We start from the raw sequence: 17,907 nt of genomic DNA, 5'->3' as shown, positions 1-17,907 counted from the left end.
TGTGTGTGTGTCTCCCGTTGGTCCCAGAGGCTGAGGAGTCTCACAGGGGTATGTCGGGGGATCTCCCTGGGTTCTGTTCTCCATCTGGGCCAGGCCTGCCAACCTGTCTGATCTGCGTGTGCCTCGGTTCCTCTGTGTACTGCGATGACGCGGACCTGGAGAACATCCCTCCTCTTCCCCAGACGACTGCCTACTTATATGCTCGGTTCAACCGCATCAGCCACATTCGGGCTGGAGACTTCAAAGGGCTGAGTATGTAACGTCCTGGCAAAGAAAAGAGTGGGTGGGCAGAGGGAACCCCTCGGTTCTTTCCCTTGCTGCTCAGCCACACCGAGCAGTCATTAGAGTGCCCCTCCTGTGTCGGCCCTTCCCTGTGGCTTTCCGTCTCTCCAGCTTGGAAATTACTCTAATTCCTGGCCTTGAAGGTTTTTCTACAGCAGAAGTGACCTGTTCTTGTTTTTGCTCCACAAAGCTATGGGAAGCTGGGGAGGAGAAGCTATGAGCAAGCCTATGTTTTCAGGCTGTCCTAGCAGCTGTAGCTCTCTGCTCTCCTGGCCTCTGAACAAAACTATGCTAAAGCTGGTCTGTGACCCAGATTCTACTGCTCATTGCTGACAGGCTTCCCGGGCCTCAGAGTTTTTGGGTTCTTTTGTTAGTTTGTATAAACTAACAGCTAGAAGTAGGACGGATCCAGGAATTCCTGCACCTGTGGGGTCTTGCCCTCAGAAGCCTTCTTCCAAGCCAACCCACCCAGGACAGAACACTCCAGGGAAAGGTACCACGGAATCTGAGGACTTCCCAGGACCAAGTTCTTCCTTCTGGTTTGACCCTGGTGCAAGTGGAGCGCTGGCTCGCCTCCCCTGTGCTGAGACAGGAGAAGGGCGCGGCAGCTTCAGCAGGAGCAAGGGGTGATGGTGCGCCTGTGTTCTGCTCTGCACCTCTTAGCAAAACTGAAGAGGATTGACCTCTCTGGCAATTCCATCTCCTCCATCGAAGACAAGGCCCTCCGCCTGCTGCCTGCTCTGCGGGAACTGATCCTCCCTGAGAACAAGCTCGTGGCGCTGCCTGCGCTGCCCACCAGCATCGAGGTCCTGGATGTCCGCATGAATCGGCTCCAGAGCTCAGGGATACAGCCTGAAGCCTTCAGGGTGAGCCAAGGCCTTTGCATCCCCGTCTACTGCATGCCACCCATGCCCACAACCACACACACACACACACCTGGGCCTCATGGAATGTCTCTGTCCCAACGCTGCTCTGGGGCATGAAAGTCAAATGTCATTTTCCTTTTTTTTCATCTTTTGCTTTTAGTTGCATTTATTTTTTGTGGCATTTATTCCCAGGCCATCAGTTGTTGTTTCTTCTGTTTCTTCTGAAAGGATATCTTTTTGTTCTGTGCAGACGTCCTCTTCTGGTTTAGGAACAATCTGTTCTTTTTCAGTAAGGGTTATCTCAACGTGGCAGGGGGAGCTCATGTCTGGGTTGATCCAAGTCCCGAGCTGCATCTTTGGGGCTTTGTTCACATGAGATGCTGAGTGGCCAGAGATCTAAGTCTTTCAGTCCAGCGTTACTCTCTGCATTCTGAGCACGTGCAGTAAAAATTCAGCACTTTGGGGGCCACCGACCCTGCACCCAGCCCCACCCTTTGGCCTGGGCACACCTACCATGGTAACAATGGAATGGCGGCGCATACTGCTTCTGTAAAGTGACATCTTCCAGATACGTGGTGAGCTTTCAGGTATGCATACCCTTAGTGACCTGGGCAGTTTCACAAAAGTTCTTAAAGTGAACTGGAAGATTTCAACCTCTTGATTTGCATGATTTTGTGGGGTTTTCTGGGTCAAATGGATAGAGAACCATTTTTAGAGCTCCCCTCAGGCCACTCACCAGAAAAGCCAAGCCCCATTTTCTTCATCTAAGCCACCAGCAAGTCCCCCTCTCCCTCTTGGGGCCTCTGGCCTCTCGGGTGCCTTCTCTGCACCTGCTCACACCTCCCTGGGCATCAGTGTTCTCCACACACTCACCCTCTGCTCCCCAGAAACTTGGACTAACATGTGACTTGACTTGGCGTTGTACTGATTGCCGCTCTCAGTCTGCATATCTGTTTGTTTTCAGAACCCACCACTAACTGACCAACCTTTGTCCTTCTAGGAGCAATTTCTCAAGAGAGAGACAATCTGGTTTGTCCCTGGCTAGCCAGTTTCAATGGGAAGGGCTAAACACATGCACGGATACGGCCCCCGGGCTGCCCACTCAGTGGTCCAGGGAGCCCTGGGGACAGTCCCAGTGGGGGAGTGGAGAGAGCTGTGAGTGAGACTGACACCCCAGCTGTCACACTCACGCGCACAACTTTCTCCGTCATGCCTGTGGCTCTCCTTATGCTGGTCTGAGTATCTTCCAGCCGTGCTCTCCATATTTGGTCCAGATTTAGCATCTGGAGACTTTTTTTCTTTTCTGGAGACTTTTCAGTTGGGAAAGTCCCTTCTGATAGCACGGATGTTGAGGCTGCGCCCGAATGTCCTGCCGGCCTGTTTCCCAGCCATTCTTGTCCTCCCGGCATCCCCCCGACACTGCTGAGCCCCTTCATGGCCCTCAGCTGCAGCAGCTGTTCCTTCTGCATCCAGTGGAGGAGATGAATCGTCCCTGAAGCACCCAGCTCAGGACCCAGCACCTGGCTGAGGCCCAGGAGACGGGCCCAGGAGTGAAGGAATGGGGTCACATCAGCGCCCCTCACTCCTTGGGCCCCACAGAGCCCACCAGCCTCCCGCGTCCTTTGCCCGCTCCCCAGGCACTGGAGAAGCTGCAGTTCCTCTACCTGGCCGATAACCTGCTGGACGCCATCCCCCGGTCCCTGCCCCTGAGCCTGCGCTCACTGCACCTGCAGGTGAGCCACTTTCCAAGAACAGGAGTCTTGGACGGCACAAAGGTGGAGGTCAGACTGCAGGGAGCCCCCCTCAGCAGTGGTGGGGCTCCATCACTGAGAGCTCGGCGAGCAGAGCTGGCACGTCTCACTCAGACCACTGTCTACAGCCTCCGTCTCATTCCTTCCCCTTCCTGCCCTTTAAAACACTTCCCCTCCACGTTCTTACCCATCTCACCCAGTGCTCACTCCTGCTCCCCTCCCCTCGCCCCCCTCTGTCCACTCCCCCTTCCCGTGCCCCCTCTCTCTGGCCTCCTTCCTTGTTTGTGGCCCCAGCCTTCTGGGCCTCGGTGTCTCCAGCTGCAGAGGGGAGGTGAGCTGGTGGGGCGAGGCCTGAGGGCAGACTCTCCAGGCAGAGGAGCGGCACAGCGGTCGGTGTGTTCTCTCCAGAATAACAGGATAGAAACCATGCAGAGGGACACCTTCTGCGACGCCAAGGAGCACAGACACACCAGGAGGCAGCTGGAAGACATCCGCCTGGACGGCAACCCCATCAACCTGAGCCTCTTCCCCAGCGCGTACTTCTGCCTGCCTCGGCTCCCCACGGGCCGCTTTGTCTAAGTCTGCCCGCCCCCTAAACAGCAACCCTTTCATCCAGGCGTTAGTCAGCCTCAAGATCCAGCGGCAGAAACCCACTGTTCCCCCTGCCTCAGCACACACACACACACACACACACACATACGGCGCGCACACACATGCACGCACGCACAGACGTGCACACACACGCACACACACGCACACATGCACACGCATATGGCGCACACACATGCACGCACGCGCATGCAGACATGTGCACACACATGCACGCACGCGTGCACACACACTGAAATGTCCTCCAGGAGCCAGATTTACATTTCTCCATCCTCTTTCCTTAACACCTTATGGCTCCTGAATCAAAGAATAAAGATGTCTGGAGCAAAGCTCTTTCCCATATTCCCAATTCTTCCTACCCACACAGAATGCCAAGAGAATCATGTAAGAAGCAGAGGAGGGACAGAAAGAGAAGAGGAAGGGGAATAAGCAGTTGTGTGCTGGAGCTAGTCCTTACTACTAGGCTTGCAAGAACTGATTATTAAATTTTCCAGAATTTTTCAAGCCAGTTGTTAAATGCAGTCATTATTAAAAACTAAATCATATGAGCTCACAATTAAATATTTTATGTTGAAAACAAATGTAATAAATACTCAAATTCATCACTTCCCAATTATTTTACCATCTTTTACTATTAACCATGTTCTTGAACTTATTTATGTCTGTGGTATCTGTGTAGTGGAAATACTATATAATGACATGCTTTTAATGACATCACACTGGTAGTTTGAAATTGGCCACGGTGGGAGTATTTAGACCACAGAATTAGTAAACGCTGCGTATTAGGATTTTGTTAGAGAGCCTGTTCTTAAGCCTTTGCCAGCACCACTGAGGATGGAAACAGCTGTTTAAACTAGCCTCTCCCTATCTCTAGCCCACCCTACTGGGGGTAGGGTGGGGTTTCTGGGGCTTTTGAAAGCTCCTTGCTTTTTCTATGCCGAAGCTTGCTGTTAGACTTGGAGGGAGCCTTTCCTAAGGATGGAGAGCGGACATGTGTCTTCCTCTGGAGGCCCTTCTTGCAGCGCTTACCTACTCCTGGCTCTTCGTGGCCATGCTCCCTTCTGTGTTTAACCACCAGAGGACAGCCTTGTGCAAAGATAAATGAATAAATACAGCAATTCCTCATCTGCAGCTTTCCCGGATTCAGGGCGGGGCCCACTGTGCTGGGAGAATGGGGAGGACAACTATGATCTGACCCACTTATTCCTGGAATTATAATGGTAGGAGAGATGTCATCTTTCTTCTTATGAGGACTTTGTGGGCAAGGGGGTCGTAACAGATGAGTGCTTGGCATCAGGTGTTGATTGAAGCACAGAAGAGGGGTGTGTGTGTGTAGTCGCTCAGTCATGTCTGACTCTTTGTGACCCCATGGACTGTAGCCCCCCAGGCTCCTCTGTCCATGGGATTTTCCAGGCAAGAATACTGGAGCGGGTTGCCATTGCCTTCTCCAGGGGATCTTCCCAACCCAGGGATCAAACCCACATCTCTTGCCCCTCCTGCATTGGCAGGTGGATTCTTAGAGCCAACTGGTGAGGCAGGCAGCTCACGTATTCATTCAAGCAAGGGTTTTATTCAGCACCTGCCTGCTATGTGCAGATGATATGCAGCAGACATATTCCTTTTCTTCATGGAACTTAGAGTTGAGTGTGGAAGACATGTGTTGAACAGATAATCACACAAGTAACCACACTATTCAACTCATGATAAATACTGTAAAAGGAATATACAAAATGCTATGAGGCCTTACAGAAGGGGGACACGGGTTAAGGGTCCAAGAGGCCTTGAAGAATCAATGTCTAAGCTGAAAGCTGAAGGGCTAGAAGCCAGCCAAGCAACCACTCAGTGTCCCAGGTGGTCCTCACGTCTGGATGAACAGGGGTGTCTTGTGGTCCACACAGGAGGGGACCCGTGTGTCTGCCTCCTCTGCCTCTGTCTAGCACTTCTGCAAGCACTGTGGATGTGCAGGTCAGTCCTGTCAGCCGACCAGTCGGGGATTATTATTCACACTCTTCAGGTGAAGAATTTGAGAACTAGAGAAGACTCCACACACAAGTCGCAAACTGTGAGTGGGTGGTGAGGGAGGCCCGGTTTAGTGGCTGCTGTGTCTGCCCTCTCTCCCTAGGGATCCGAGGATTCCAGGACCCAAGGACCTCTCTCTCTTTCTCTCATCCCCTCCATATCCCACTCTATTTGATTATGACACGGCCTTAGCATGCAGCAGCTGGAAACCACAAGATCCCTGAGTGCAAGAAACCCTGATTTGAACTAATCCAGTAAAAGGAAGTGAAGAAATTTTCCAGAAGTGGGGCTCTCTGGTACCAGAAACTGCATCATACCCTCACACCCCGAGGTTAATACGTGCTAAGAAAGGCATCTGACCCTGTTCTCATGTAGCAGAAGTGGACTAAGGATTTCTGGACTCCTGGAATCTGCCAGATGTGTATTAGGACTTTTTATGCACATCAACCCACTTAGTCCCAAGCACCACTCTAGTTAATAGAGATGTTGATGTCCATACTGTGGGTGGCGAAACAAGCTTATGGAAGGGACATACCTACATCCACACAGCTAATAAGTGGCAGGGCCAGGATTCAAACCTGGGGCCCTCGAAGCCCAGGGAGCTGAGTCTAGTTCTCAGCACACACAGCGCAGGCACCGCCCGTCAAGGCCAGCCCAGCAGGCAGTTTCCTCCCTGAGGCTGAGCCTGCAGTGCGGGGTAGAATTGCCCCAGGGGCCTGCTGCCTCTGCAGCTGCCTCCTAACTAATCCCCTATTTTTGGCTAGGGAATCCCAAGGAACAGAAGGCATGCCCTTGTTGGCCGCCCCCCTGCAGAAATTCTAAACAGTGCATCTTTGGGCCCTCCCATGACCCAGGGAGCGTGGCGGGGGCAGAAATCCCAGCAGCTGTCGCATCTTCACTGAAGGAGCTGAGGGCTCTCCTCCGGGACCTAGAGAAGCTAGGGTTGGAGCCTCTCAGGGGAAAGAGGGTGTGCCTCTTTATCCGGACTGAGGGTCTCCTGTCCTGAGGAATGGAAAGAGGGGCATGAGCCACTCCTGCGGGAAAGGGAGAGCAGAGAGGAGTGGGCTGTGGGGGTCCAGTCAGGCAGGGAAGTGCCGCGCTGCTGACGCCGATGGACAGGGCTGTGTTGGTTTCAGGTCCACCTCCTCCAAGAGCCAGTCTTCCCTAGGCTCCCTCGTGCAGGTCCTCGGTGGCAGGCAGCACCGTGCCCCACCGTGGCACACTTGGTGAGGACCCTTCTCGTGCCTGGCTCCTGGTGGCCCTCCTGCCAACCCTGAGAGAAGGGGAGCACCCACCCCCCGCCCCCGCAACACCCCCGTGGCCTTCAGGAGGGTTCTAGCTCCAGGCAGGCGCCCTGACCAGTTCTGTGACTGTCGTGGGAAGAGGCAGAGCGAAGAGGGAACGTTTGCAGTGACCGCCCTGTCCGCCCACCCGTCCTCAACTCCACAGCCAGCCCGGGCCGGCAAGGGATGGGTGGGGACGGCAGGAGCCAGAGGGCTTCCTCACTCTGACCTTGCCTTGCTGCTTGTCTTCCCTTAAATTTCCTCCCTGAATAATAACCTCCATGCTTATGTTGCAAATTGGCACTTTGCTGATCTCTTTGACATATGGGGTTGAATTTATAGTCCCTATAACTGTGCAGATGGTATTATTATCTCTGCTTTACAGATAGGAAATGGAAGGCTAAGTGATTTGCTCAAGAGCCAGTTGACTTAACATGCAGGAACACAAAGGGGAGTCGGGGGGACAACCTTCACTTGGGAACTCCTGAAGGAGAAATGGGAATCCCAGCCCCGCCTGCTGGAGCCATGGGTCAGCAGCCCCCTCCCCACTCCCCAAGAGCTCTTTGAAAAGCAAAGAGAGCATTTCCCAGACTGGCCAAGCGCCTGCCACCCACAGAGCTGCCAGCCAGCACTCGGATGGTGCACCGGAGGTGATGAGGAGGACTGAAGGACACGCTGCACCCCGACTCTGCCCCCACCCAGCAGGTGTGCGGACAGCCCAGCACCCACGTGCTTCCATGTCCGTGCTTTCAGCCCGAAGGAGGGAGGCACCAGCAGGGGTGGGCCCACCAGCCCCCCCCGCCCCCCCCCCGCCCCCTGTTCCCCCCACTGCCCCACCGTCCCCCCTCCCGGCTCCCCCAACCCTCCCCACAACCCCACCCCCACCCCAGGGTGGGGCCGCCCACTCCACCCCCTCCCGCTGTCTGGCTCTCTCCCTCTCTCCTCCCCCGGGCCTGCCCCTCCCGCTCTGCACACTAGACACCAGCTGGTTAGGCCTCTCCCCTCTTTCAAGGTCGTCTCAGCCCGACCAGCTTCCCATCTCCCGGAGCCACCGTCTCACAGACTCCCTCCCGCAGCTGCTGGCAGCTTGAAGGGGTCTGCATGTGGAGGGAGGCCGCTTCTTTCCCCACAGCTTCCGTGTCTCCCTGCTTTTTCAAGGATGATGACACAGCTGAGCGACCACGTCCTGCCTGTCTCACTGCTCAGCATCCCCAGCTCCGACTTGCTTCTTGTCTTCAGACCGGCCTGTTCATCCCTCCCGGGCATCGCCACGCCTATGGCCGGGACACGCGTGTGCACACCCTGCAGCACACACACGCAGAGCATGCTACACCTGCCCTCCCTTCCCCTCTGCACCTGGCCCCTTTCCTGCAGCCCCTGCTGCGCCCCAGGCCCTGGAGCAAGCCGTGCTTAGCCTTCTGGCACCGCGGGTCCCAGCCCCGTTGCCCAGAACCCTCATCTCTGGTGTGTGTCTAACGCATAATTCACACACAGGAGGAAATGCCGGGAAGAGCACTGCAATGAGACTCCAGAGCCCTGAGTCCGACCACCCCAAGCCCTGGGTGCTGTGTGATGTGTGGCAAGTCAGGCCAGCACCATACCCTGTCTGCCTCCTGCTTGGGGCCGCTCAGCCTAGTTCCATGAATCAAGGCATAAACAAGCCTGGTGGGCGAGGTGTCTCTCCTCATCCTCATTATTTTTCTTGTCTAGGAACACAGGCCAGACTCTCCCAGGAACCTGGGACATGGACGTCCGTCCTGACCCCTCCTGGCATGAGAGGCAACACCTCGAGTTGCACGCTGCGCATGATCAGTCCCCGCCCACCAAAGAATAACTGGCCTGGAGTCTCACGGGAAGTGCTTCCCTCCCCCAGAGAGGAAACTGCATCCCAGGGTGGGCTCCTGGAGTGCAGGGCCTGCCAGAGGTGCAGCACCTCTCTTGGGGACCTCAGAAACCCCCACAGAGCCATGTCCTGGGAGACAAGCAGGTTGGCAGGTTTGAACCCTGGAAACAAGCAATGGCAGGTGAGCTTGTGACCTTGAGGAAAGTGCTGGGGGAAGTGTGGATTGGCATGAGCAGAGGAGAGGTAGGACAGAGGGATGCCCATAGCCCCCATGCCAGAAACGCTCTGCAAAGTAGGAAGGCAGTAAGCAGTTACACAGATGGTTCAAGCTAAAGCACCCTTCAGAAGAGGGAAACAGTGTTGGCTTTAAGGATTCAAGCCTTCCAGATCATCCGTATAGTTGGCTTAAAGTCACCTTGCCCATATGGATTCTGGTAACCCTTCGAACAAGTCAGTCTGAAAAATAGGGTCCATTTTAAAGTCAGCAGATCAGGGCATGATCTCTGCAGAAATTATGGGAGGTAGAGAAGGATGGCAATGGCACCCTACTCCAGTACTCTTTTGCCTGGAAAATCCCATGGACAGAGGAGGCTGGCAGGCTTCAGTTCATGGGATTGCTAAGAGTCAGACACAACTGAACGACTTCACTTTCACTTTCATGCTTTGGAGAAGGAAATGGCAACCCACTCCAGTGCTCCTGCCTAGAGAATCCCAGGGACGGGGGAGCCAGGTAGGCTGCCGTCTATGCGGTCGCACAGAGCTGGACACGACTGAAGCGACCTAGCAGCAGCAGCAGAGAAAGGTGCGGAGAAATCCAAGCTTCCAAAGGCTTCGAAATTCCTCAGAGTTCTTTAGTCCAAGCCCCCATGTCTAGGCAGGGCTTTATCTAGTGCACAAGGTGGCTTCCCCTGGTTTTAAGTAAGAGCCAGAGCTCCAGACTGCCCAGAGCTACCCAGCCACCATTTGCAGGACACCATTGCCTGGCCTTGGCCAGCCCTTGGCATTGCTCGCATGGTTACATTTAATCTCCAAAGTACCTCGATGAAGTGGGAACTGTGTCAATTTTGTGGAACTCTGAGATGTTAAGTTCCTTGTCCAAGGTCACTCAGCAAGTAAGAGGCGACTTTGAATGGAAATTCAAAGCCCTCTAGCCCTCTTGGATTGATGCTGGGTGTCTGACATTCCTGGTAACCTCACACTTCCTATAGGAGCCTTGCTTAGGGAACACACCCAATTAACACTAAGCGGCCAGCTCCGTGGCGAGGGGGTAGGCAACCTTCTGCCGAAATCTGATCATAAACAGCTTCTTTTCTGCTCCCTCTCTACCCCAGTGGTGGCCCCCACATACCTGACTCTCGCCTTCAAGCTTTCCAGACTAGACCTCCCTTCCCACACCACTTCCCTTCCTACCCATTGTCTCCGAGCTCCATTTCTTGGCTCCTGATCTTCTATTCACCAAATTCTTTCCGCTTCTTTCACCCTGAATACAATAGGCTCCTTCCCTTGCCTTGGTAAACAGAATGACAGCACTCCGAGGGCGGTGTGTTCCTGACCAGGTTTGAGCTCCTCAAGGAGCCCTCCTGCCATTAGGTCTTCCTAACGGAGATGACCTCCTAGCGAGGTGGCCCAGCCTGGCCATGCCTGCCTCTCCGCCCCTGCCATTCCTGCACACTGCAACTCAGAGGGCAAGAAATACAGTACGAAATGTACTGCCTGTTTCTTTTAACTCAGAGCCCAGGAACTGCTCTCTCAGCTCCTGCCTGAAATATCGGAAGAGGAATGAGACAGTGTTTGTTTGCTGCCATCACCAAGAAAGTTCCCACCACCCTATACCCAGGCTGAAATCTGATGGGTGGAAGAATTTTGTTTTCCAAGTAACCTCCATGACAGCTGGCAGAGAACCAGCAATAAACAAGGCAGAGACACCAATAGCCAAAAAGGGAGACACACCCACCGGAACACAGCAGGCAGCCACAACTCCTCCATCACGCTGGGGATGTCAGGCGAGTGCACTTTCCTCGGTTCTGTCTCGTCTCAACAAAAATTTGAAGCGAGGGACATTAGAGCCCTCGGCGTGTCATAGCTGTCGGACAGACTGTGTTAAAGCTCTCAGGTCTCGAACAGACCATGTTTTAGCTCTTAAACAGATCAGTGTTACAGCTCTGTGTTACAGCTCAATTTTATTTAGAAAATATCAGGAAAATACATCCTCGAGGCGTGAGGGCATGCCGACCCAAAGACGTGAAGAGAGGAGAGAGCCCTGGCCCTTTGGCTCCTCTTTTTTATGTTTTTCCTCCCCCTGGGCCTGCCCTCTGTAAATTGGGCTAGCCAGGAGTGCTGTTTGTTCTACCTGAGGTCCTCACTCCGGTCCTCGGACCTTCTTTTGACCTTCCTTTGTTCTATTTTTGCGGGCTTTCCCCTTCGTCGTCTTTTAGCCACCACCATTTTGGACTCCTGTTTCCTATTCTAACTGCCTAACAGGGATACCTTAATTCTTTACCCACACAGATCCTGAGTCTCAGTTTTCTGAGCAGGATGGAGAAGGAGCCCCTGAATCTGCACAGACCCATTTACCAAGAGATTCACATAGGACCAGGCCCTCCCTCAACCTAAACCATCTCCAGTGTCCTTCACTGATTCTTTGAACAACGCTTTATTAAGTACCAAGCATCAGGGACATTATAATAAATAGACAGACAAGGTCCCTATTCTCAGTGGGGGAGGCAGGCGGTAATGGAATAAATGGACAGCAACAGATCAACAATATAATTCAGACATGCAACAAAATGAAGATGACGTAACAGAGACTGGTGATAGTGCCCACAACGTTAGAAAGGGGAATTAAGGAAAGCCTGTTGAAGGTGGTGATGTTGAGCTTGGACTTTCATGACAGGAAGGCAACAGCCGTTCCAAACTGGAGGGGAGTGCTCTCCAAGCAGAGGGGAGAGAAGAAACAAAGGCCCGAAGCAGAAACAAGCCAACTTAAAAGGAGAGAGGAGACCTATGCAAGCAGTCAGAGCTGCTGTGAGGCAGATGGGAGCAGCAGACCCTGAACATGAAGATCTTGTAGGATTTCACTGTAAATGTGATGAGTCCTTCTCCAAGGAACTCCCCCTTGTCTCTCTGTTAGTGATGCTAAAAAACTAAAAACCCAAGGAAGGAAGGGAAGGAAGCTTGATTCACTAGGGATGACAGTGACCAGAGCCAGAGCATCCTTCCAGGGAGGAAGGGTCTGCTGCTTGGCTCCCAGGCCTCGGGAGTATCATGGGGTGAAATGGGAACAGAAGTGGAGTAAGAAGAGAGACACCAGGAGCTGAGCGAGGGTTGAGAGCAGATCTTACTCGGGAGCTTACAGAGCGAAGGGCCATGAGCAGCCCCCAGGAGCCAGGGTGCTTTGAAGAGGAGGACAGAGGATTTAAGAAAGTTGGGTTTTCATGCAGCTTAATTTCCCTTGGTCATCCTCTTAAGAAGGCCTTGTGTTAATAGTTGTTCAGTTCAGTTCAGTCACTCAGTCATGTCTGACTCTTTGCGACCCCATGAATCGCAGCACGCCAGGCCTCCCTGTCCATCACCATCTCCCGGAGTTCACTCAGACTCACATCCATTGAGTCAGTGATGCCATCCAGCCATCTCATCCTGGGTCGTCCCCTTCTCCTCCTGCCCCCAATCCCTCCCAGAATCAGAGAGTCTTTTCCAATGAGTCAACTCTTCGCATGAGGGTGGCCAAAGTACTGGAGTTTCAGCTTTAGCATCATTCCTTCCAAAGAAATCCCAGGGCTGATCTCCTTCAGAATGGACTGGTTGGATCTCCTTGCAGTCCAAGGGACTCTCAAGAGTCTTCTCCAACACCTCAGTTCAAAAGCATCAATTCTTAGGCGCTCAGCTTTCTTCACAGTCCAACTCTCACATCCATACATGACCACTGGAAAAACCATAGCCTTGACTAGACGGACCTTAGTAGGCAAAATAATGTCTCTGCTTTTGAATATGCTATCTAGGTTGGTCATAACTTTCCTTCCGAGGAGTAAGCGTCTTTTAATTTCATGGCTGCAGTCACCATCTGCAGTGATTTTGGAGCCCCCCCCCAAAATAAAGTCTGACACTGTTTCCACTGCTTCCCCATCTATTTCCCATGAAGTGATGGAACCAGATGCCATGATCTTTGTTTTCTGAATGTTGAGCTTTAAGCCAACTTTTTCGCTCTCCACTTTCACTTTCATCAAGAGGCTTTTTAGTTCCTCTTCACTTTCTGCCATAAGGGTGGTGTCATCTGCATATCTGAGGTTATTGATATTTCTCCCGGCAATCTTGATTACAGCTTGTGCTTCTTCCAGCCCATCATTTCTCATGATGTACTCCGCATAGAAGTTAAATAAGTAGGGTGACAATATACCGCCTTGACGTACTCCTTTTCCTATTTGGAACCAGTCTGTTGTTCCATGTCCAGTTCTAACTGTTGCTTCCTGACCTGCATACAGATTTCTCAAGAGGCAGGTCAGGTGGTCTGGTATTCCCATCCCTTTCAGAATTTTCCACAGTTTATTGTGATCCACACAGTCAAAGGCTTTGGCATCGTCAATAAAGCAGAAATAGATGTTTTTCTGGAACTCTCTTGCTTTTTCCATGACTCAGTGGATGTTGGCAATTTGATCTCTGCTTCCTCTGCCTTTTCTAAAACCAGCTTGAACATCAGGAAGTTCACAGTTCACGTGTTGCTGAAGCCTGGCTTGGAGAATTTTGAGCATTACTTTACTAGCGTGTGAGATGAGTGCAATTGTTCGGTAGTTTGAGCATTCTTTGGCCTTGCCTTTCTTTGGGATTGGAATGAAAACTGACCTTTTTCAGTCCTGTGGCCACTGCTGAGTTTTCAGGTCTCAAAGCTTTTAGAGTCTAATGTCTGCTCCTTTTGGGCAAGTCTCTAGCTTGAAGTGGGCCTCAGGAGAGGCCTGGTACTGAGTATACTTTGAGACTGGGATGCAGGTGAAAAGGCCCCTGCTGGGACACTCATGTGCTGTGAGTGTGTGGCCTCATGCCAGGCACTCCTCTGCTCCCTTCCTGTGGACCTGAGATGACTGAGTTACCTCATCTCCAAGGTGCAAACAGCCTGAGACTCCAAGATGCCACAGGTTCATCCATTTTCTTAACAGAGACTTGAGAAGATCAGCAGGGAGATCCAACCAGTCCATCCTAAAGGAGATCAGTCCTGAATATTCATTCATTGGATGGACTGATGCTGAAGCTGAAGCTCCAATATGTTGGCCACCTGATGCAAAGAACTGACTCATTGGAAAAGACCCTGATGCTGGTAAAGATTGAAGGTGGGAGGAGAAGGGGACGACAGAGGATGAGATGCTTGGATGGCATCACTGACTCAACAGACAAGTCTGAGCAAGTTCTAGGAGTTGGTGATGGCCAGGGAGGCCTGGTGCTGCAGTCCATGGGGTTGCAAAGAGTCGGACACAACTGAGCAACTGAACTGAACTGACCTCCAGAAAGCGGCCTCACCCCTGAAGCAGGCCACTCTGCTGCCCTTGGCACCAAGGGGGGACAGTTTTAGGGGCCCATCCACGCCCTAACACCCACACACACTGCTCAGGTCCCTTCTCCAAGGAGCTGACCTCCCTCGGGGACGGGGACTCTTGACTGGGTTGGATGCTGCCCCCAGCAAGGTAGACCATGGACACAGCTCCCCAAGGAAGGTAGCTCTGACCTCAGTGGGTGAGATACCCGCTGGGGAGCAGAAGAGCCCTGCCCACTTCTGCAGACAGCCGGGGGTAGCCTGGGACCTGGGGTCCAGAGTTTAGGCCCCTTCTCCCACTCACCCTGCTGCGCAGGGCCAAGCAAAGTCTCCACACCTTGGTCAGCCCTCTCCTTCCTAGCTGCTTCCTCTAGCTCATCCCGAGGAGCTGCTCTAGCCCCAGGAGCTGCTCTAGCCGACGGCCTGCTTCCTTCAGCACAGAAAGCCTTCCTGCATACGAAGCCGTGAGGCTCGAATCTCCACTGTCATAGAATCAGCACAGGAACCACAGCTCCTCCTCTCCCCCCTCCCCCTCCCCCTCCCCCTCCCCCCACCTTCTCCGGCTCCTCCTCAGCCCACAGAGCCGCTGCCACCCCCTGAGAAACTGAGAGGGTTTATCATCAAATGAGGCTTTGTCATAAGGAAAAGAGCTTTCTTTTTCTCACTTTGAGAAGACGCCGACAGGAGCAGCTAGGTAAAGGGTGTCCTGTGTATTCAGAGCGTCCGTCTGTCCCCCACCTTCCCTCCGCCCCACGCCCGCGGCTGAGTCCGGCACTGCCTTTTCCTGCTCCTCTGAGCTGCCTCGGGCACCCCGTCCTCTAGATCCTCCCCGCTGAGCCCGGGCCCACAGGACCCATCCGCTCCTACCCATTCCTCCTTTCAGGGCCCCTCCCTCCCTCAGCAGCGTGCAGCCCGCTGTCAGGGGCTGCAGGCGCGGCGGCAGGAGAGGCGTGGCGAGCGGGGCGGGGGCGGGGCGCGGACGTGCGAAGCGCCCCGGGCTGGGGCTGGAGGGACCCGTGAAGGGACCCTTGCCGGGCCATACTGGGGGACCGGGAGGGGCAGGCTGGGGTTTCAGAAATTCAGAGCAATGACAGCCTGGGGTTTCAGAAAGGCAGCTTTGAGGAGGACAGGCAGGAGTCGGGGAGGGAGCCTGGTGAGGAGGCCAATGGCACGAGCCCCAGAAGTGAGTTCTGAGTGAAGTCCCAGCAGCCATTCAAGAGCAAGCCTGCAGTCGTTCGGGTGAGAATCCAGCGGAGGGTTGGGATGACCACTAAGCACAGAGCCCTGAGAACGGCAGCCAGGGCCCGGAAAGCGCCCCAGCAGGAGGAGCCCCAGGCCAGGCAGGTGCAGGCCAAAGAGGAGCCTGAGAGAGCAGCGGGAGAAACCGGTGACCCAGAGGGAAGGAGGGAAGCGGGAAGCAGGGAGGAGGCAGGCCGGGCTCCACTCCAGGGCAGCACTGCTCAGTCCTGCAGCGGGAGGACGCTGGCCCCGGGCACACCTGTGGGAGCAGTCTCAGTTCACTGCTGCCGCTCCCCTCGCCTCTGAGGGCTTCCTGGAGGCAACCCCACCATCCATCACAGTGACTGCTGAGCATCAGTTAGCAGGCCGGCCTTCTACAGGCTGTTATTGAAGGGGACAGGCACAGCGCTCTTGCTCAGAAAGCCCCTGGTCTACTAGGGGAGCTTGTGTGTGCACAAAGTCTCCATCCAGTAAAAAAGCAGCCAACAAAGTGGTATCAATCAGGACTGCACCTAAAGTCAGTGAACACATGCTGAAAGGACGCTGGGAAAAGAGGCTGACTCTGGAAGGCAGGCAGGGACACCCCTCGGGCTCTGCCGCCCCCGGGGCAAGACGTCCGGAATTCATGGCCCGTTAGCCCTGCAAGGCCCAGGGCTCTGACCCCTTTGGAAACCACTCTCTTCTCTGACAGCGGAGGCTCTCTCCTCGGAGGCCTAGGGCAGGCAGGTTTCCCTGGGAGATGTACTCTGCTGCCCTGCAGTCAGGATGATGGATGAGGAGGCAGAAGCTGCTCGGGGCCGCTGAGACCAGTGGGGCAGGGAGAGAAATATGGCCGAGCAACTGAAAAATGAGAGAGACACTCGGGCTGGATGGCAGTGGTGGGGAGCTAGGCCCTTCCCTCAGACGCACCCAGTCACCCGCCTGCCTCGCCCATCAAGTCCTAAGTCCTATGACACAAATGATGCAGAGAGCCTGGGGTCAGCTGACAGGGCAAGGAGAAAAATCAAGGGTACAAAGGCTCATCTGTTCCCTTCGAGGTCACGGGCTTGGCTCTTGGCTGTGGAGTGGCTCGCCCAGCAGTCAAGGCTGGTCCCTGCCCCGGTGCCCCAGTGCCCCAGAAACAGGCCCTGGCCCAGTCTCTCCTGGCAGAGATTCAACTCCCGTTCAGCCTCACTCCTCTAGGCACAAGGAGATGCCGGGGCCAGCAGCTAGCAGAGGGAAACACACCTCTCCTAGGACTCAGTCCAATCAGGACTCCATCCCAGGGCCCAAGGTACAGCAGGATTGCAGCCAATCTCTCTGGGAGCTGAACCAGCCTTTTAAGCTGCCCGGCAGGCTCCACAGTCCATAGATGTGATGAGCAGGGCCTCAGCGCACTCTCCTCCAGCACTTGCCTTCCACTTGTCCAGGCCTCTGGGCTGTACTCCATCCCTCCCGTGTGCACCCAGATCAGTAAGAATGCTGGCAGGTTATGCCTGCCCTCTCACTCCCCAGCAGCTGCTGGATAAGGGGGTGGGGGTGGGAATCACACAAACAGAAGACAGTGGGAGCCACCCTTGCGGGCAGCTAATGTGAGAGGATCCTGGGTGCAGGGGCAGGGCCTGGGGCTGGGCAGCTGGCATTAGTGGTCTCACTGGCCCAACAGACAAAAGATGACTGCGTTATCGGTCTCTCTTTTCTAGAGGTAAGCACAGGGCAGCAGGAATTACAGAGCCTCTCTAACCTCTAACGTTACAGCATCTCTAATGTTTGCTCCATGCCTGGTACTCCCCTGGCTTTTAGGAGTAGGGTTATGTTGGCAAATCAAACATGAGCCTGTCCTGGGGCCATAGCCGAGGCAGTAATGCTAACGGCATAAGATGTGAAAGGAAGCTCAGGGAGGGTGCCACGGGTGGAGCTCAACTGGAGGCCTGCATGGAGGAGGTGGTGTATGAACTGCCATGCCCCTCCTCATTCCCACAGAGACAGGTGTTTAGTACCACCTCTGCGTGGCAGAGACAGGCCTTTCACACTGCACAGCACAGCTATAGAAAGAATAAAAGGCTGCTGGCGCCGAGCCTGTGCCTCTAAAGGTAGGAAGCATGAAGGGAAAGCTGGCCTTCGCCACTCCCTCACTTCCGCTCCTCCCTTCCAGGTGCATCTTCTCCAGGGATCCTCCCAATCTCTGCTTGGCTCCCTCCAGGGAGGCCCCTGTTCAAACCCGGAGCATCCCCTGGGCCCCAGCGCCTTCCCCTGTGGCTCTCATACCACAGGTAGAAGCCACTGCCCTGGATGCAGGCCAGATAGCACTGTGGACTTCCCCAGCCTGACCTTTGCCAGGCTCTGAGAGCGTCAGGCAGTGCCCATCTCCCAGAAAGTTCCAGAAGCAGCCTGCAGTGACTAGCCTCCATTTGCCCTTCTGCCCTATGTCCTGCCCTCCCCGCTGCTCTGCCCGCTCTGAGCTCTGTGCCTGGAAGGCTGATTTCTGAGTCTGCGCCTGCTAGGCGCCTGGACGTCA

General features: G+C 54.4%; 1 protein-coding gene across 1 annotated transcript; it reads left to right on the top strand.

Annotated features, from left to right (window-relative positions):
* The first annotated feature begins 50 nt into the window (after positions 1 to 50).
* Positions 51 to 3,613, top strand: OPTC (opticin). The gene is made up of 4 exons (XM_040262865.1): positions 51 to 252; positions 946 to 1,148; positions 2,786 to 2,881; positions 3,308 to 3,613. The coding sequence occupies exons 1-4, from the start codon at positions 51 to 53 to the stop codon at positions 3,476 to 3,478; spliced, it is 672 nt and encodes a 223-aa protein (XP_040118799.1). The 3' UTR covers positions 3,479 to 3,613.
* The last annotated feature ends 14,294 nt before the right edge of the window (positions 3,614 to 17,907 follow it).

The sequence above is a fragment of the Oryx dammah genome, unplaced genomic scaffold (assembly GCF_014754425.2).
Source record: "Oryx dammah isolate SB20612 unplaced genomic scaffold, SCBI_Odam_1.1 HiC_scaffold_21, whole genome shotgun sequence".
NCBI classification, from domain to species: Eukaryota; Metazoa; Chordata; class Mammalia; order Artiodactyla; family Bovidae; genus Oryx; species Oryx dammah.
This window is presented reverse-complemented; position numbering and strand designations above follow the sequence as displayed.

Coding starts and splice junctions, on each gene's coding strand:
- OPTC (XM_040262865.1), top strand. CDS start 51: ATGTCGGGGGATCTCCCTGGGTTCTGTTCTCCATCTGGGCCAGGCCTG. Junction 253..945: donor TGGAGACTTCAAAGGGCTGA/GTATGTAACGTC, acceptor TGCACCTCTTAG/CAAAACTGAAGAGGATTGAC. Junction 2,882..3,307: donor TGCGCTCACTGCACCTGCAG/GTGAGCCACTTT, acceptor TGTTCTCTCCAG/AATAACAGGATAGAAACCAT.